The sequence below is a fragment of the Oncorhynchus mykiss genome, chromosome 3 (genome assembly GCF_057628025.1).
Source record: "Oncorhynchus mykiss isolate SJ-2025 chromosome 3, ASM5762802v1, whole genome shotgun sequence".
NCBI classification, from domain to species: domain Eukaryota; kingdom Metazoa; phylum Chordata; class Actinopteri; order Salmoniformes; family Salmonidae; genus Oncorhynchus; species Oncorhynchus mykiss.
The window spans coordinates 41,634,605-41,655,650 of record NC_143024.1 but is presented as its reverse complement, the minus strand read 5'-3'; the positions used below and the strand labels follow the sequence as shown (position 1 = coordinate 41,655,650).

The 21,046-nt window shown below is 41.4% G+C and overlaps 1 protein-coding gene across 1 annotated transcript; it reads right to left on the bottom strand.

Moving 5' to 3' along the window:
- Positions 1–221: 221 nt before the first annotated feature.
- Positions 222–20,930, bottom strand: LOC110517613 (metal regulatory transcription factor 1). Its single transcript, XM_090229280.1, has 11 exons — positions 20,791–20,930; positions 17,668–18,225; positions 13,834–14,072; positions 9,941–10,072; positions 9,516–9,589; positions 9,080–9,216; positions 8,556–8,633; positions 8,240–8,346; positions 7,495–8,143; positions 7,332–7,398; positions 222–5,877 (listed from the first exon to the last, which is right to left on the bottom strand). Exons 2-11 carry the CDS (start codon positions 18,157–18,159, stop codon positions 5,342–5,344), a joined length of 2,511 nt encoding a protein of 836 aa, XP_090085406.1. The 5' UTR covers positions 18,160–18,225; positions 20,791–20,930; the 3' UTR covers positions 222–5,341.
- Positions 20,931–21,046: the final 116 nt, after the last annotated feature.

Below are 21,046 nucleotides of genomic sequence, written 5' to 3'. Positions count from 1 at the left end.
AAACTTTGAAAAATGTGTCAACCACCAAACCGAAGTATCTCTCTGAACTCCACAGGAGAAGAACCTTAGCGATGGATCATTCCCTGCTCCGAAGTGACTGATTTTACTCATGGTGGAAATGTGAATCATTTTGTATGTCAATAAAAACTATCATGGATTATCTAACTTTTTTGCTTGGGCAAAAATGGGATAAGATTTCATTAGTATTATATTGCTCTCAATTCAAAAAGTAATTGCTTTATTATACAATACTACTTCATACAAAACAAGCGTAAGCAAACCAATTTCACATGATACATTCTTTTAAAAATAGAAATCCTTCACAACTCCTCACTCTTTGGGTGTTGAAGACATTCCTCTGGATTATTACATTTCCCCCTCATTTTACATATTGAGTGCTCAAATAATCATGTGTACTTAACTATGAACAGAATTCCAAAATAAAAAACTGCTTTTTCAAAGCGTCCGACAGTGTTTTGAACCTATGAACTCACCATTCTAAGCATCTGACCATTGGCTACAAAATAAATCCCCATTTGAGCTGTTATTCGCCTGACAATTTAACCTAAAGGTTAAGTAAAATCTATTCCATAAAGGCTGAACATGACAGACTCAACCCTTGTTTAAACAGCTCTACTGGGGTCAGAACCATGGTTACGTTTAAATTTGAGTAATGTAGTAAACACTCTTATCCAGAGCAATTAGGGTTAAGTGCCTTGCTCATTGGCACAGACAGATTTTTCACCTGGTTGGCTTGGGGGTTCGATTCAGCGACCTTTCGATTACTGGCCCAACACTCTTAACCGCTAGGCTACCTGCTGCTCTGGCCACTGCGGAGCTCGTGCGAGGTAAGTAACCTCTGGGATATTCTACTGTACTCAATTTTATCTTTACACAGATCCACAGAGAAGATTGAAATATTGCTAGTTTTATAATTTTTGTGCTCCTGCTAGCTAGCAGTATTCACCATAGCCATTTTGGAATGGCAGTCAGCCAATCAGCTAGCTTTTTTTGTTCAATGTGACGTGCCCTTGGTCATCACTAGCTACTACAGACATAGACCCTGCCCTTTCTCTTCCCAAACTGTGATTTAAACCTAGTCACACTGCCTACCTTAAATTAAGAAAAGCAAAGTTTTTGTTTTCATGAATTCAGTCATAAACCCCACCTATTTCTTCCATTTCTCTCCCCAAAATGTAATTTTAAACCTAACCTTAACCGCAATGCTAATCTTATGCCTTTCCTTACAGTAAGAAAGCTTGTTTTCATGACGTTTTACAATACAGCCAATTTAGACTTTGTGGTTGTGGTAACTAGTGGGTATCTGCTATTCCACAATGGCTGCTGTGGCTACTGCTAGCTAGCATGAGAATGAAAATGGCAGTTTTTTGGAGTACAGTGGCATATCTCATCCCTGCATTGAGGTGTTTTCCCACCCATATCTTGTGCTGGCTCCAGTGCCTTAATGTAACCATGATTGCATTTTGAGTCTAGTGCAGCTCAGTGTAAACAAGCATAGCAGTAGGGTCAGTCTCTTCTAGCAAAGGTAGAACCAGCACTTTCAATTCTAACAATGGGTCTAACAAATCGGGTCCAAATTTGTATCACCCTTACAGATTAACGTAAAGTTCATTGAGATGACTTGAGCAAAAACAGCACATACAGTATGAGAACACAAGAAAATATGATTGTCTTTCACCCAAAACTTTAAAAAAGATGCAGCGTACAACATTTGACACAAATAATTCTTACAACAGAATCATATTGTAGTAGTTTTTTCCCGAAGCAAATCCAGTTAGTGTTTAACCAGGTAACTCACATGGGAGGCAAAACAAGTACATGTAAAAAAAAAGAGACAATTCAATGGAAAGCAATGGGGGTAATAATAAAAAATAAAAAAACATTTCAATGCCCAGGCTCACAGCCCCACCTCAAACATGATGTATCACACATAATAAATTGGACCTTCACATAAAATGGATGATCATGGTGATCAAAATAGGATGCTAAGTTGGTCATACCGCTAAGTTGAATACTGAAAGATTGGTGAGCAAAAATGGTTACGTACATGGAGCTTCGCAAATGAGAAAGTTGAGCCTTCAAAGTTGACATTAGCAAACCTGAATATTGATTTAACAGAATTACTTTGGCCAAGACATTGACGTCAAAGGTTGGTAAGGTTTTTTTTGTTGCATTTTGTACTTTAAGGAAAACTGCAGTCAAATCATTGCATAGATATTTTCTTTAAAAAGGTATACATCGAATTGGAGGTGAACATGTTGAGGGCAGTAAGAGGGTGGATCAGGATTCATATTTACAATACATTTAGTTATTGACCAGCATTGTCAGGGGGAATACCTATACTGAACAAAAATATTAATGCAGCATGTAAAGTGTTGGTCCCATGTTTCATGAAAATAAATAAGATCCAAGAAATGTTCCATACTCCCAAAATGCTTCTCTCTAATTTTGTGCATACATTTGTTTACATCCCTATTAGTGAGCATTTCTCCTTTGCCAAGAGAATCCATACACCTGACAGGTGTGGCATATCAAGAAGCTGACTAAAAAGCATGCTCATTACACAGGGTGCACCTTATGCTGGGCACATAATGCCACAGATGTCAAGTTTTGAGAGAGCGCGCAATTGGCATGCTGACTGCAGAAATGGCCTCCAGAGCTTTTGCCAGAGAATTGAATGTTCATTTCTCTACCATAAGCCACATCCATCGTTTTAGAGAATTTGGCAATACGTCCGATTTCCTTTTCTGAACTAACTCCGTAAAATCTTTCAAAAATGGTTGCGTTAATATTTTTTATTTAGTATTAATATCAATAAGAAACAAATGATTTAATATTTGATAATTCACATTCTAGTGGACCCAATTTTAAGTGCTAACTACATTAATCAATATTCCAGGTTATCATCAAGTTTTGGTATCAGTTAAATTTCAAAACAGGAAAAGGGCAAAGCCCATGTTAGTTTACACATTTCTCCTACTCAGGTCTGCCAGACAAAGATTTCCTGCGTACTGTTATCCTATGATACATGATGACGCCTAGGTTGAATCTCGGTCACCCTTTACATGCTAAATAATAGAACATGATAGCTGCTGTCAATCAATGCCTGTGAAGTAGCAATTAAAATGTTGATGTAATTCTAATTTCCAACTACAACATTGATGTAGTGATCTGTAGAATAAAGTATTAAGTTGTCTCCAATACAGTACTACAAAAAAATCAAGAGAAACAATTTCAGTCTACAGTATATTTCTGCAGTAACATCTTCACAAAAAAATTACATAAAAATAATAATTGGGATCATTTGATTTGTTGGCACATTTATCTGTTAAATCTTCAAACAAAATGAAGCATTTCTTTTCAATGTAATTTTGTCCACTTGTAGACAGCTGCTAAAAGGCATTGAACAAGACTAGATAAACAGGAGAACGTAGTCAAGCAGCGTGTCCAAATCAAGCCATAGGCAAAGATTGACAAGACAAGGAGACTGCTCAGTAAGCCACAGCAAGTGAGATATCCTGTAGTAAGGCAAGGTTGCTCTACACATAATATTTGGGCATAATGCCTTCTCTCCAATTTTTTAGTTGTAATCATTGCATTATGTCCCATGTGAAACAATATTGTCATATACTCTAAGAAAGTTACTTACACTTACACTTGCATTTGAAAATAAATACTATGTTGACTGCACAGTAGCCAGTGGCCCTAAAACTAACCATTATTAGGCTTAATTTTAAACTCTTCTGCATAAGATGTGAGAGCATCTGCATGGGGGCAGAATGCAAAGACAAAGGGCAGAGCAGGTGGTATTGTCTTTAGTCTCCAAGGTTCAAGTCTACATATTCAAAATGTATATACAAAACAAATACATTCTTAAACAATCTGAAGGAATAAGTGTTCATATATTTAAATGAAATGTATTTACACCATCATCAACACCCTTCAGAAACCCCTTCTGCCAGCAGTGGTATTTAAATAGTCATAGTAATAACGCAGATAACTAGTCATATTAGACGGTGCACAAAGAGGGGAGAGTGCAGCCGAAAAAGGGGGCTACTACAATCGATGGGCATCCGGGCAGTTGCCTTCTAAAATGTCAAAATGGACAATCTCTTATTAAATAAAGGAAAATCTGAAGCTGTATAAATGAGATATGCCATGATGCATCCCTGAGTGGGTCATAATTCACAGAGAAACAGTGTTGTGAGCAAGTATTTTCATAATTGATTCATGATTTCATTGTGTAGAGGTTTTGCTGACCAAAACTCAATTTAGGACTTTTGACAACTTTGATATACAATTAATTGCGTTGTGTTGAAACAGCTTTCTGAAACAGACAGAGGGGCTCCATAAAACAAAAATCAGTAACAGGGGGGGGGGGGGGGGGGACTAAAAAAGAAACCTTGGGCGAAAAGTGGAATAAATTAACAATGATTACAATGATGATGAATAAGCTGTGACTTGATGACAGTCTAATGTCAGTGATGTAGATTTTTTTCTCTCCAATAAATATATATTTTTTTGACAAATTAAATATTAAGTTATAGGCTTATCACTAATGCATTTACTTCTAAATTATATTCAAAAGGCAAGCAAATTGCGTCACAGGCAATATCTTTTTCAATTAGTAAATATGCCTGTAAAGAAAGACAAAAACGAACAAAGTGAGACAAAAGACAAAACAATGATCTGGACTACACTAGCTAATTTAGGTAAAACACTGGAAATTACTCTTCACATTATGGCATTAGCAAGACATTGCTTTTAAGGGAATGGCAACACTAATTCCTTGTAGGAAATATAGTTGATGAAATTCCAATTCACTTCACATGCAGTGCATTCTGGTCAATCACTTACCAACTAATCATAATAGTTACAGTTAAGAACTATTGTACAGTACATGGATATAGACAATGTTTTGTTGCTCTCAGGAATCAGCTTCACGCCATATTAGAAGCACACAATAATTCCTCGGGCCTTTCAAATGATCAGTGCTTAGGACCTTGTCTTGTTTGATGGAGAGCCAGCTAATTAAGAACACTTTTCTTGACTGGCATGCATTTAGCTGCTTTTTCAAAATAAGCCCCCTCATTAAGTTTCACTTACAATACTTGAAAAGCGGATGCGTAGTGGGTAAATCGGCTAGTACGGCTGCGTCCTGATTCTATATCCTCTCCTAATGTGTGCATATGCACACTCCCTTTAATTTAACACTGGTAGAAACTCCCTCTGCCCAACGCTTACACAAAAATGCTTTTAAATCCATGACTGGGAGTATGCAAGAGAAGAGTGGAGAATAGGGACGAGGCCTAAGTGTCCACTAGGGGTTGGTGGTGGTGCTGGTGCCAGCGGTGGCCAGAGTGAAGTCATCATTGCTGGTCACCAGTAGCAGAGCCTCGATGTTGGCCGTGCTCTCGGGGCTCTGCAGGGACAGGAATTCCGACACGGATGGTTTGGCCACCATGGACGTGATAGGAGGGGAGTTGGTGGTCGCCGTGGCCACTCCTGGGGGGAACGTCTGTACAGAGGTCGAGGGGCTACCCGGTCCTAGTACCGCTCCTGTTTGGGGAAGAGGAGGGGACTCGTTCACTTCCGAGGTGAGCGGTAGGAGGCAGCACAAGGGGGAAGAGGGTGCCGGGGGGAGTACGGGGGGAAAGGGCAGTGCCACGGGAGCGGAGGGTGGTAGAGGAGCGGGGAGGACTGTGGGCTGTTGTTGTGGTGCTGCCGAGGCGTTGCTGCTCTTGTTCGAGAGCTTGTCTTTAGAAGAGTCCCTGCAGGCACACTGGCACTGGCAGGACTCCTCCTGTTTGATGATGATGACGGGCAGGCTGAGGCCGATCTGCTGGACAGAGTTGCCTGTAACACATTACAAAACAAGGGTTGCATTTCATTAGGCACGAAACAGAAGAAAACGGTCCAAAACCCAGTGAACTCTTCAATAAGAAACACTTTGAAATACAATGTACCCTAATGAACACAAACAGGAGCTATAGCATAACTACAGACCAAGCCAGCTGTCCAATAATTACATCCAATCCTTTGTAATTCAAATTTCATTCAAATGCTAATAGGGGACATCAAATGAATTTGTGCCATGTAAATACATTCAACATGGATGACTTTTCTAAATGACGGACGAGTTTGCTTTTTAAATATCCTGATTCATTAAACATTGGTAGGCTACCCCACATGAAAAAAAATACTACAGTACTTACTATATAATTCTGTAGTATACTTAAGCAATAAAGCCAGAGGAGGTGTGGTATATGGCCAAGAAACCACGGCTAAGGGCTGTTATTATGCATGATGCAACGTGGAGTGCCTGGACACAGCCCTTTGCCGTGGTATATTGGCCATATACCACAAACCTCCGAGGTGCCTTATTGCTTTTATAAACTGGTTACCAACAATAATTAGAACAGTAAAAATAAACGTGTTGTCATAGCCGTGGTATACGGTCTGAAATACCACGGCTTTCTGCCAAATCAGTTTATAATATGGTATACATACTATAGTATTTACTGTAATGTTTTTGCTGAATTTATTGTAGTATTCACTGTAGTGTTTTTTTTGTAGTGCGGACATGATTAGTATACTGTAGTATTTACATAAAGTGGGAGCTTTCACCTTGAGGAAACCTACTGGACAAATACTAAAACAGCACATTTTCCATAACCTGTAGGTAGGTAGGACCATGGTCTGAACAAATAGTTCAGAGCTTCTAGTCTTTTCTGAAACCTGAAGGGAACACAATATTTGTAGGTTTCTCTATAGTTAAAAACTAGTGTTTTTGCAGACATTACTGTAGTATTTACTATAGTGTTTTACCATATACTACAAAATGATAGTGACATTATGACATTATTTTTATTTATACTTTGCCCATTCTTCCACTGCAAATCTGCCATTCCAGTGTTTTACTTGCTATATTGTATTTACTTTTTTGCCTTTACCTCCCTTATCTCACCTCATTTTCTCACATCGTATATAGACTTGTTTCTACTGCATTATTGACTGTATGTTTGTTTTACTCCATGTGTAACTCTGTGTCGTTGTATGTGTCAAACTGCTTTGCATTATCTTGGCCAGGTCGCAATTGTAAATGAGAACTTGTTCTCAACTTGCCTACCTGGTTAAATAAAGGTGAAATAAAAAACATAAAAAAAAATAGTGAGTACTGTATATGATCAAGGGATACGACAGTGTGTAGTATATTATTCTACAGTATACTATAGTATTTATTAATGTGCATCAGTGCAGCATTATTGCTGTTAATAATCACACTGGTAAAAGTAGGGGACAAATCTCACCTAAATTGCCTCCTACTGGTATGGCTGTGGTAAAGAAGACCTTCTCCACTTTTGGACCTCCGTGTGGCTGGAAACAAACAACATTGATGTCCACACAAATGCATCAGCACCCAACCAAACTATCAATTCAATGTTAACCGGCATGTCAAACCGGCACTCTTACCGCTTGCTCTGGGTTCTGTTGGCTGTTGGCAGCGGTGTTAAGGATCCACTGCAGGTTCTGGTCGGACATTACGATGCTGGGCTGCAGCAGGCTCTGGGTGTGGCTGTGACTTGGGGCGATGGTGGGGGCAGAGGCTGGGGGCGCCAGGGCAGGGTTGGTGTTGCTGGCCAAAGGCACGGTGTGTGTGTGAGCCACGGCCGGCAGCGGCACAGTCTCTGTGGGGGTGGCAGCAACTACAGTGCCCAGAGCCGCGTTGGCGAGGGCTGGGCCTGGCACCAATACTGGCGCAGAAGAGGGCACTATTGGAGTGGTCTGGACGGGCAGCGCCACGTTGGGGGCAGGCATATCTGGTGTCTGCATGGCAGTGGGTAAGGGTACGAAGGTGGCAAGGGGCTGGGTGGAGCTGATTGCGGTAACATTACTAATGGTGGCAGGAGATGCTGGCGGTTGGGAAGAGGGGGTTTGGCTAAGAGGGAGCTGGGAGGAAGCCTCCAGGACAGTGGTGGAGGTGGTGTCGGAGTGAGGGTGATAGTTTGGGTGGGAACAGGACGATGAGGAGGAAGGGACAAGGGAGAATGAGAAGGAGATGGGGGTGGATCCATCGCCCATGGTGGACTGACCAGTCTCCTGGCCAAAAGCTTTGACAAGGCTCTCTGAAAAATATTAACAAACACAAAATACAAAAGTTAGCCTGAAAATGCACTGAAATCAACCCGAGTTACAGTTTATAGATTGTGATGGGTACTTGCCGTGAGGATGTGCATCGTCTTGACTGACACTGTTCTCCGGACTCTGGAACATGAGCTCGAAGATCCTCACGGGGGTAACATTGTTCAAGTCCAAGTTCTGAGACTGTAACACAGATGTAACAAAGCATTACACGATAATACATGTCTGTCTTACAATAAATCTTTATTGATCCTTTATGCAGAAACAAAATAAATATGGTTGTTTTTGCTGTCATGGTAACCCACCACAAAATAAATTATTCATACATGGACAAAAGCAGAAAGACCTATAAAGTCAAATAAGGTCTGATGAAATAGTGTGTGCACACTCACATTGTAGATGTTTTCTCTGAGCTCAGAGTCAGTCGAGATGAGGCTCAAGTCACTGAGGCACAGTGAATGATTTGCATCCTGTAATTAGAGAGGAATAGGCCCAAATTACATTTTCCACTGCCTAGAAACATTAACAGAACGAGATATTGGAGAAGCCAAGAAGCCTTCCTTTATTGAGCAAAAGCCGTCTAAAGTCATAAAGATGCATTAGGATAGAATGTGGATCATAAAAACACTCAAAACAGACTGTACTGATAGCAGGCACAATGTTGTAGGTACAAATAAATGACTTTACCCATGAAAAAAAAACTGGATATCTTAAAATGACTTCGCAGGCTAATCCATGTTAATAATAGTAACAATACACTCTATTCAGCCACTTTAATCAAACAGTAGGTTCATACTTGGTGGCCCGTAGAGGGAATCAAACCCACGGCTATGACATTGCTAGCGCCATGCCCTTACCAAAAATGAGCCACACATGATCTGTCTGAAATAGATGCTTTGATTTATGTATGGCTCACCTCGGACAGGGGGTGAGTGAGGGTGACACTGAAGGGCTGGCCCTTGTCCCCATGGCCCCTGACGTGACTCTTCAAACTGTACTGGCTGCTGAATGCTTTCTCACAGCCGTTGCTGGGACAGTTGAAAGGCTTCTCCCCTAAGGGAAGGAAGGATGGAGGGGGGAAGGGCGCGGGGAGCGAGACGAGAGAGAAGGGAGGAAGGAAGAGGGTCACCTTCACCGTATGCCAAGGGAAATTACTATAAAAAAGTAATGTTAAAAAAGTAATGTTAAATCAAACGCTATCATTTCCTAATATAAAATATTGGAAAATGTTGAGATATTGAGCGCTACTCTCTGTCTCTGAGGTGTGGAATGTGGATTAATGATTGGTTGACTGTCATTCTGAGATTTGACTGAGAATTTATTTTCCAAACAGAAGAAGTAGTGAAGCGTACCTGTGTGTGTCCGCACGTGCGTCTTTAGGTGATGGCTGGCAGCAAACGCCTTGCCGCAACCATCATGGTCACACCTAGAGGGAAGATCACACAAATGATTGGTCAAAGAATAACTTAAAGAATACGAAGAATAACTTAAAGCCGGTGCATAAAAATGTTGGTGTGCCACAAACAGTGTCATGCCCCTCACCGTTCTTCCAATACAAAACAATATCTCTAACTAATCAGAACAGATGAAAGATATAATTCCCTCAATGTGCATTTTTCCCACATTTGTTTATATGCATAGAAGATCTCATATCAAGAAAAAGGCATCCTCATTCAAACATGACCAGATAATGTCCTTGCTTTATATCCAAGGCAGCGGTCTTCCTCCCCTTGTGAAACATGAACCACAGTGGGTGCGTGGAGTCGGGAGAACTCACCGGAATGGTTTCTCCCCTGTATGAGTGCGAATGTGCTTCCTCAGGTCACTGAGTGTGGTAAAGTACTTTGTGCATCCCTCCGATTCGCAGTTGAACGTCTTCCCTGTGTGCAGTCTCTGGTGCGCTTTCAGTCTGCCGAGAGGAGATAATTACAATCAACCACAGGGGAAGATTTAAAAAGGAGCCACGTGTAACGTTTGGGGGATAAATTCAATTTCCTTGTCGTTTTTGAAGAGCATGTCTTAGAGATAGCTTATTACTTACTGCCTTCTAACCATGTCATAATTCCCCCCCCCCCAAAAAAAGTTGCATGGACGTGAAGTTGTGTACTATTGTTTATGTTTTCAACCAGAAGGCGAGGTCAGTACAGGTGCATCAAAGCTGGGACCGAGAGACTGAAAAACAGCTTCTATCTCAAGGCCATCAGACTGTTAAACAGCCATCACTAACATTGAGTGGCTGCTGCCAACACACTGACTCAACTCCAGCCACTTTAATAATGGGAATTGATGTAAAATATATCACTAGCCACTTTAAACAATGCTACCTAATATAATGTTTACATACTCTACATTATTAATCTCATATGTATACGTATATACTGTACTCTATATCATCTACTGCATCTTTATGTAATACATGTATCACTAGCCACTTTAACTATGCCACTTTGTTTACATACTCATCTCATATGTATATACTGCACTCAATACCATCTACTGTATATTGCCTATGCCGCTCTGTACCATCACTCATTCATATATATCTTTATGTACATATTCTTTATCCCCTTACACTTGTGTCTATAAGGTAGTCGTTTTGGAATTGTTAGCTAGATTACTTGTTGGTTATTACTGCATTGTCGGAACTAGAAGCACAAGCTTGATTTGATTTGATTTGAACCTCAGTGAACGAGAGCCAATCGAGAAGCAGGAAGCAGTGGTTCGGACCGGATAGTTACAGTATAAAATCAAAAACTTAAGGGTAAAAAAATGGTGCGCTCCTCTCATCGAATTTTCTTCCTTTACTACAAATATAATAATTGACATTTAAAATGGTAGGCCTACTTCCAAGTGGAAACGTTGATATTGAGCTGCTGAAAATGTTCTCACCGTCTTGAATTATATAAACATTCCAAAAACATTAGAACAGAGCAGACTTAACGTGCAAACACTTGGGCCTGGAAGATTAGGTAGCACTCCAGAGAAAGAGACCAAATTGGAAAATAACAACCTAATCTTGCTTTAAAAACTTTAAGGACACAATCCAGGGTCATGTTGATTTGGGGAAGCAATGGAAAACCAAAATTAGGGGAAACTACACATTGGTTTGGCTGTGCTGATGAATGAACCCTGACAGGGGAGTCGATGGTGGCACGCTTCCACCACCGCCTGTCTCAGTGGCCTTCGGTTCAATGTCAACACTGGAGCCACTGGCTGACTAGCCTACTACTGGCCTGGCTGAGGGCCTCCATTTATAATGCCTTCATTGAGTGCGAAACCGAAGAAGCTAAATGCAGCAGACACTTCAAAATCAAGAACTCAGTCAAATTAGAAAACTAAATTGGGAGATAAAACAAAGTCCATATCACTGTAAGGTCTACCTACACCTGTTGTATTCAGCTCATGTGACTAATAAAATTGGACTTTGATTTGATATTAGGCTAGAACACCCAACAATGCATAAAAGCACTGTTCAGTACTTGGACTGACAAAACACTTGGGCCTACATACAAACTGTGCTGTAGATAAGAAAAGCAAGCACATCCTCTTTTTTTTTATACATCCTTATTTATGCAATCTCAGACTGAATGAAGAAAGAAATTAAGTAATTGACAGTTATGGACGAAGACCGTCATAAAAATACACCGTTTTTTTTTGTTGGTGGAACTAACAGCTGACTGAAGATGGGAAAAGTTTTGCTATTAGAACAGTTATTACCGTGACATCGATTAATTAGTTGACCAATAACAGTCAACCAAAACACCATGAGTGTCACAGCCCTAATCTTCTATGGAAGAATACCTCTGAATGGGTGTAGGCAGGGGATAAAATCAACACCTGCCACATGCAGGTAGATTTAGATTGGCAGGTAAGAATGTCTATTTCACCAACAACTTGCACGGCTCTACAGTGAGAGCGTTACATTCGTAAATAAAAATAGTCAAAAGTCAAGTGTGAGCATCTGCGGGTTAGAAAGATGCTGCAGTAGCGTTTCCAAATGATTTGTGCTGTTTTAATCCAATACCCCACCTCGTGTAGCAACACTGCCTGGCAGGGGAGCTGTGCGCACTGAGTGAAGCGCTGATAGATTCATTTTTGGTGGCGCTGCAAACACACGGCCAGCCCGCTCATTAGGCGTCCGTTTATGGCGGCAGATTGACGAGGGCGGGCATTTTCTGAGCCAAACTGGCCAAGATGCACCTCCAACAACTACACAGAAAACCTAACTTATTTCTGCCCAAAAATAATGACAATCTCTCCCAACCAGTGGCATATTGGCTTTTTAGGTGAGCGCTGATGCCGCCTTTTGATAAGCAGTGGCCACTTTTTGAAGGCAAGGGCGCAAAATATTTTGCCTGTTCATTCCCAATTGGTTCAGATTTTGTAAGGTCTAAACCAGCCTTGATTTGGGCCCAAACATAGACATCTATAAATTACTTATTTTCAACTTTCAATCAAAACCCCCAAAATTGCCTGATTTTGATCACATTTCATTCAGAACCTAATTTGAACGTCTCTTCAATGTCTGAAAAATAGTTTTAAAAAAAAACACGGTTTTGCTTACTGGGACGGGGTGGGTAAAAATGGAAAATGTGTCTAATTTAGTCTTTGTCCTTGTGTTTATTGGCTATTTACATTGTTTTGTTCACAAGCTCGGTTGTTTTTCAACATTAGTTGAGTCTGCTGCTTCAACTGATACAGACGAGACACCCTAGTCTGATCCCAAATCACAGACACACGTGTGACACGACTCAAGTGGCCCCATTACCACGGTAAACCTTCCACCCTTAAAAGAGGCTGCTGAACATTTTGGATAAAATAATGAAATTGAGTAATATACCACATTACTTCTAATACATTTCTTGTTTAAGAAAATTAACAAGCATGGTCATCTGTTGTTTTGTGTTTTTTTTCTTTGCTAAAGAATCTGAGTGGCTGTGGATGATGGACCAAAAATACAATTTAGGCCCCAAGTGTAGGCTAGATATGTCACTTTACATATTTTTTTAAATATTGTATCTATTATCTTAGTTATTATCTATTTTACATGTAATTTATTACCTGTTATCTTTGATCTATTATCTATCCATCTTTAGTATAGGCCTACATATACAGGTAACTGCCAAAATAAAGGAAACACTTGAGTAAATGAGGGAAACAAAGTATACTGAAAGCAAGTGCTTCCACATAGGTGTGGTTCCTGAGTTAATTAAGCAATTAAAATCCCATCATGCTTAGGGCCATAAATAAAAATGCCCAGTTGCCCATTATTTTGGCTACCATGACTACAATAAGAGATCTCAGTAACTTTGAAAGAGCTTAAAGGGTGTGTGTGTGTCTCTCAGTCACCAGCTCTCAACCCAATTGAACACATATGATAGATTCTGGAGCGGCGCCTGAGACAGTTTTCCACCACCATCAACAAAACACCAAATATGGTGGAATTTCTGGTGGAAGAATGCTGTTGCATTCCTCCAATAGAGTTCCAGACACTTGTAGAATCTATGCCAAGGTGCACTGACGCTGTTATGGCGGCTCATGGTTGCCCAACACCCTATTAAGACACTTTATGTTGGCAGTTACCTGTAGATAGATAGCCATCCGATTAGTCAGCATGTCTGGGAATATTTCAACATGCAGCTGGTAAACTTTGTGTTAGTCGTGCCTCACCTGTACAGAGTGTTGAAGGCCTTCTCGCAGCCCTGCACGTCGCACTCAAAGGGCTTCTCCTTGGTGTGAACGCGCACGTGGATCTTCAGGCTGTAGGAGGTGAGGAAGGCCTTGCCGCAGCCCAACTGGTTGCACACAAACGTGTACTCGCCCCGGTGGGTCTTCTGGTGTGTGCGCAGGTTGCCCGCCGTGCTGTAGGTCCGTGTGCAGCCCTCAAACATACACTGGTACCGCTTCACCTGAGCGACAAATAAGACGACAATTACTTTTTCTTAATGAATATTTCCTTGATTCTTTGCGACATCTCTCCTCGCCTCTCAAAATACTTTGGATAATAAGGACTGGGGGGGGGACCTTGGACCAACTTGAGAAGGAGGCGAGGCGATAGGATGAGAGCCAGAGTGAGAAACAAACGGGTATGTTTACACAGGCAACAATGACATGGTGCATGAGCGGGTAAGCGCACATGACATCCGTGACTTGACCCCCCCCATCCATTTCCATCGGACTGATTTTGCTGTGCACCGTGTTTCAACTCAGCAGTCTCTGCATTCAGCGGCCGTGGCAGTCCGTCTGCCTTATGGCTCTGTTCTGCTCTCACACAAAAGGCCCCGGGGAGAGAATAAAGCCGGCTCCTTTACCCTCCTTCGTATACCCATAGAACACACTAGCCTACATTGTCATTACACAAAGCCTTCCCATCCAAGCTTCCCCCCCCCCCCCCCCCCCCCACAAAACAAATCTATTTTCAGAGATAGCATTATACCCCATAACTGAATTCCTTGATCCTGTTGTGGACTAGGGGTCAAAATAAAATAAAAAGGCTTTGTTACGCAAATTTCAAGAGAAAGTCAATCAGCCCTGACCTCGTAAAAACAACACTCTTTTCCCTTAATAAATAGTCAACAACAGCTTACATCCCCTTACGTAACTCCTGGATAGCCACATTGCACACAGAGAGGCCCTACTAGACAATAGTGAGGCAGCCTGTCCAATTCAAGTTTAAATGTTTTTTTTTTTTTTTTTTTTTTTTTTTTTTTTGAGTTAGCGGTCCAAAAGGATGGATTCCAGCCATGACAACTGGTCCACTAGCAGTCTCCACATGACACTACAAATCACTGGAGCCTAACAGAAACGCAGCGGGAGATGGCTAAGACAACTGTTGGCCTATATTTAAGGAGGAGATAGAAGGAGAACCCCCAGCCGGAGGTCATATTCATCAGGGACCAAACGGAATAAAACTGACTGAAATACGGAAGGATTACCTGAACTTGTCCGTTGGAAAACGTTTTGCTACATTGTGCACTAATGAATACAACCCAGCATAACCCGTCCCTTGGCGATACTAGGCCTAATGACTGACAAACCTGAATGAATAGCACAACCAATGTCATGTGCACAAGTACAGTGAAATGCTTTATTGCAAGCTCTAAACCCAACAATGCAGTAATCAATATCAATGTTGTAAAAATAACATAAGGTAGAGCAAAAACACAAGAAATAGAACATGAGAAAGTAAGAAGCTATATACAGGATCAGTTCCAATACCATATTCACAATCTGCAGGGGGTGTACTCGAGTGATAGAGGTAGATATGTATAGGGGTAAGGTGACTAGGCATCAGGACATATGATAAACAGAGTAGTAGCAGCGTATATGATGAATGTGTGCATGTGTGTAGAGTCAGAATAAATGTGTGCATGTTGTGTGTGTGTGAGCAAATTAAGTGAGTATGTGTGTGTGCATGAGTGTGTAAGGTCTTGTGAATGTGCATAAAGAGTGCAATTATATCTATATTTTTTCTAACACAAGAGCGAAGGAAGGGAAGTAAGAAGCATGAACATGCACCCCACACAGTGAGGAGCCTGGCTGCAGTGCTGCTACAGCGTATCAGCTGTACTGTATTGTTATTCAACCCCCACAGCTTCACGACTGACTCCCCCACTTCTGCAGCGTCACTTCAAATCACACAGGTTAACTAGATTGGCATGCCATCGCCTCCCACATGCACAGCGGGGAAATAGCTCTCCAGTAGTAGGCTACACAGAGTGTCTAATGGAACTAGATGCTGCAAAGCCTACTGAAATGGTATGTAAGAATGCTGAAAAGCCTACTGAAATGGTATGTAAGAATGCTGCAAGGCCTACTGAAATGGTATGTAAGAATTCTGCAAGGCCTACTCAAATGGTATGCTAAGAACTGCTTTGTGTTGCATTGAGACATTTAGAACACCTAGGCTAGAGAAACATTGAAAATAACATCTGCAATGTTTGGCATCCACATCTGCAATTATGACAAAAGTCAAAAGGAAATGAGGAGGACACACATTTTGGCGAAGCAACATGAACGTATGCCAAATCATGAGTTGGGAGAGGAACAATAGTTTGGGGTGATTGCATCTTTGGCTCAGAGTCTGTAGAGGAGATTTCATAAATCCAATTGTAAGTAAGCAAAATACATTTTCTCTTCCTCAATGACATCATGCAAGTAGCTAGGCTAGGAGGGGGAGGAGTGGTCTGGCTCCAGCAGAGCACTCAACACAAAGACAGCACAAGGACCCTAATGGCACTGGCCAACATGGTGACAAAGGGGGACCCTGGTAACGAACAGGAACTTTGTTGCATTGAGGGTGCAATATTTGGCCGGGCCTCATAGTGATTGGTTAGGAGTAGTGTTGAACTGACCACTGGTGCGACCCTGAGCTAGCCTGTTGTTATGGTTCTGCTTTGCATTTTAGGAAGAAATAGCCTAGTGGTCCAACCATCCAACAAGCTCCATTGTACTCTTTTGCAGACCAGCGTGCCTTACACAATGATTAAGAGCTAGCCGTAAAGACTGAAGCCACGAGACCATAAAGTACAACACAAATAATGACACTGCACAAGCTTCAGATGAGTCATTTACTATGTGTGCTGTACTGTACACAGCAGAGGAGGGGTTAAACATTTCTCATATAAAACTATACAGTGGTGGAAAAAAGGACCAATTGTCATACTCAAGTAAAAGTCACCCAGTAAAATCCTACTTTATATTTGGGTTTTAAATATACTTAAAACATCAAAAGTAAATGTAATTGTTAAAATATACTTAAGTATCAAAAGTAAAAATTACTTCAAATTCCTTATATTAATCATGATTTTTATTTTTTCTATTTAAGGATAACCACGGGAACACTCAGACATAATTTACAAACAAAGCATTTGTGTTTAGTGAGTCTGCCAGATCAGATGCAGTAGGGATGACCAGGGACTTTCTCTTTAAGTGTGTGAATTCGACCGTTTTTCTGTCCTGCTAAGCATTCAAAATGTAAGGAGTACTTTTGGGTGTCAGGGGAAATGTATGGAGTAAAAAGTACATTATTTCCTTCAGGAATGTAGTGAAGTAAAAGTAAAAGTCGTCAAAAATATAAATAGTAACGTACAGATACCAAAAAAACGACTTAAGCAGTACTTAAAATATTTTTTACTTAAGGAGTTTACACCACTGAAACCATGTGGAAGCAGAAAGGTCTTGAGGAGAACGTAGCTCACTAGGCACATCAAAGCATTTCGTTCACCCAGTGAATTTACTCTCCCTTTCAACATGGGTCTCTATTATTTTTACTTAACACAACTCACTAGGCTAATTGTGTGTTGAGATCAAGTACATTTAAATCAGGCAGTGCAAAATCCCTGATCTACAAACCACCTTGCATTTCGAATGACTACTCATTATGTGATCAAGATCAGTGATTCTGCGCCTTGCCCAAACTGATCCCCTCAAACACACTGTATGACCTCCACACAGCGTCACATAACGCATTTCAGCGGGGAGGGGGCACGTAAGCCAACATACCTCTCTTTGCTTGGTCTCCGGACACTCCGAGTGCAGGGTGAGGGTGGCCCCCTCGATGTTGCGTGGCATGGCCATGGACCCCGGGTTGATGATGAACTGGATCTGGTCGGGCGAGATGGTGTGATGCACGTATCCCTGCGACATGCCGTCCTGGTCGCCCATGAAGGTCATAGAGCCTTCCTCATCTTCCTCCTCCTCCTCTTCATCAACCAGGAAAGTGCCCCCATCGTCGTGGTCCCCCCCGACACAGTGTCCATGGTCCTCCTCTCCCTCCTCGTCCAGCCGGATGGGGTCCTGCTCGATGAGCACCGTAGTGCGGTCGTAGACGCGGGAGCCCGAGGGTGCCGACATCAGGTCATCGTCATCTTTGTCGTCGTCGTCGTAGTGCGCCATCTTGTCTTCATCGTTGTCCTCTTTGTCATCGCGCTCAAGGTGGTCCACCTCCACCTGCAAAAACATGGAGGCCTCCGTGCGAGGGCCACGCTCGCTCATGGTCCCGGCTGGGCTGGCCTCCTCTGGTGGGTGAGTGTGCACAGAGGATGGCGTGCTTACTTGTTCCTGCACAGAGGAGGATAGACAGGAAAGTGTGAGGGTGGTGGCTATTAGGAGTTGTGCTGTGCCCCTTCAAAATCAAAGTGTTCATTTTAAATGCAGGGCTGTGAGTGCTGACCTACCTCGTTCTGAATTTCAAAACAATTCTGTTAACAAAAACAATCTCTTTGCTTGCTACATCTAGAGCCATTGAAGTAAAGAATATAACAAATTATGATTCCTTGCAATGAAAGTAGCTAGAGCCTAGCTTCAGTCAGTGACCTGGGCTAACGCAGTAGCTATTTGGCCAAAAGGGGAAGGCCTACGTGACTCCAAATAAAATACTGTAAACAGGAAATTTGAGGGGAAAAACAAAAAGGCTTTGAAACTTGAGGATAATTTTTCCACCTTCCAAGAGCAGAATATAGATACTTGGAAAGTTATTTGGTTGAGTATTGCAAAAGGTAGGTAAGGTGGGACAATGCAGAGCAGCTATTTTTATGCCAAAGACAAGCATGGAACACTTGCTCTAGAAGCGAACACCTAACTGTTGAGAATGCAGCTAGAGAAGATACCTGAACAGTTCTCTGGCAGTACCAGTTAAAAACCACCAAATCTATAGCCTAAAGTTTGGTTACTAAAGTGGTATAGTGTAGGCTACTCGTCATCTTCAAACATGCCATGCATAGCACCATAAACACTTGTCTAAAAGGTGGACCAGTTATACCTATTCCCTAATGCTGGAGTGAAATGATAAAACTTATCTATTCTCTACAATGCATTGGAACAATGTCTTGATGTAGCTATAAATGGAATTTGTTGTATGAATTAGCCTGAGTATGACTGTTATATGGGTAGATTTGAACCATTTCCAATGAGGAGCCAGCTCAAATGCAGAAGGCTACTAATTTGAGTAGAAAATGTGTCAGTGTCAGTGTCAATGGACCTCTATACCGGGTGGTGTCAGAGGAAGGCCCTAAAAATTGTCAAAGACTCCAGCCACCCAAGTCACAGACTGCTCTCTCTGCTACCGCACGAGAAGCTGGACCGAAGAACAAAGTCTGGAACCAACAAGACCCTGAACAGCTTCTACCCATAATCTATAAGACCACTAAACACTGTAGTTAAATATTTTACCAAATAGCTACCCAGAGTATTTGTATTGACCGTTTTGACACTATTTTGACTAATTCCATATGCTGCTGATACCGTTTATGATCTCTCCTGTTGCCTAGTCACTTTATTCCTACCTACACACTCACACTTTTTGTTTAATTTCTACCTATATTATCAGTTAAGAACAAATTCTTATTTACAATGATGGCCTACCACAGCCAAAGCCGGGCCAATTGTACGCTGCTCTATGGGACTCCCAATCACGGCCAGATGTTATGCAGCCTGGATTCGAACCAGGGACTGCAGTGATGCCTCTTGCACTGAGATACAGTGCCTTAGACTGCTCATCAGCCCATATATACATAGGGAGCCTATATGTACACGGCCTCAGTACTGGTACCCTGTGTATATAGCCAAGTTACTCATTGTGGACTTATTCCTAGTGTTATTGTTCTTCTCTGCATTGTTGGGAAGGGTCGTAAGTAAGCATTTCACAGTTAGTCTGCCTGTTGCTTACAAAGCATGTGTCAAATATCATTTGATTTGGTTTCATTTGAATGTTCTGTATGTTCCTAGGCACTAACCATCTCGCCACCCATGGAGTTCTAGAACTTCCTGATTTCGTTTGACAGCACAGTGGTGCCAGCCAAAGTTGATTTATCATGGACAGTGTGTATTACACCAACGATATTTACAAACATTTTCAGGAGACAATCTAAAGATGGCATGTCACACCCATCTGTGATTTCGCCTTTTGACTAAAGGCTCCATACAGCGCGACGGCATCACTAGTAGCTAGCGCGTTTGTGAATAGTTGTAATTATTTGTATAGGTAGCTAACGTTCGTCGGGTAGCTAACTTTAGCGTTGCAAGGACAACCAACTTCCATCCTGATAACGTTCGTAATAACTAGATAACATTAGCTAAATAAAGATATCAATAGTTACCTAGTTGACTTCGATCGACATGACAGTTCAATTAACTAACTTAGCTAGTTTGCTAACGTTAACATGTAAATGTCTCGCTAGTTAACATGCTATGTAAAACTGTTTAACTCAAATGAAAACGTGACAGCTATTTCTTTTTTGACAACGCTATTTTGCTAACGTGTAGCTAACGTAACGTTGGCTTGAACGATTGTGTTCGTTGGAAATAATGTCAATCTAGCTAACGTTAATCAACGTTTCAGACTAGCTATAATACCAATGAACAAGTGCATGATAAGCAGCTACTAAGCATGCAGAGTAAAACAACAAGCAGGCTATGTTATGCTTAGATATCGAACGTTACTAGCTAACAAGTTAGGCAACGTTATCGTTAGCTAAAAATCTGTGAACTAACGTCCTGCTAGCTAGCCAGCTAACGTTAGTTTGACTGGCTGTCTATCCATAAATCTCCCATCGAAGCAGATAACTTTTACTTTGTCAATTTTCAGGGCTCCACTAGAGAAACATATACAACACAGAAAACATTTACCCGTGCAGCGCAAATGCCGACTTGGTTTATGTTTCGGGTAGCTTAGCACTTTCTTCCCATCCCCTCCCTAATGGTACCATGATTAACTAGAAACGTCATATTTCAGCCTCCCCTCGTGTTGTATTCTGGGAAATATACCCCTCCCATGTACACTAGTCCCCCTATAATGAAATCGAAACTACTGAAATGAAATCTTAGATTTAAAATAATGCAAAGCTACTAAAGATATCATTTGATTTGTAATTCCCAATCAGTA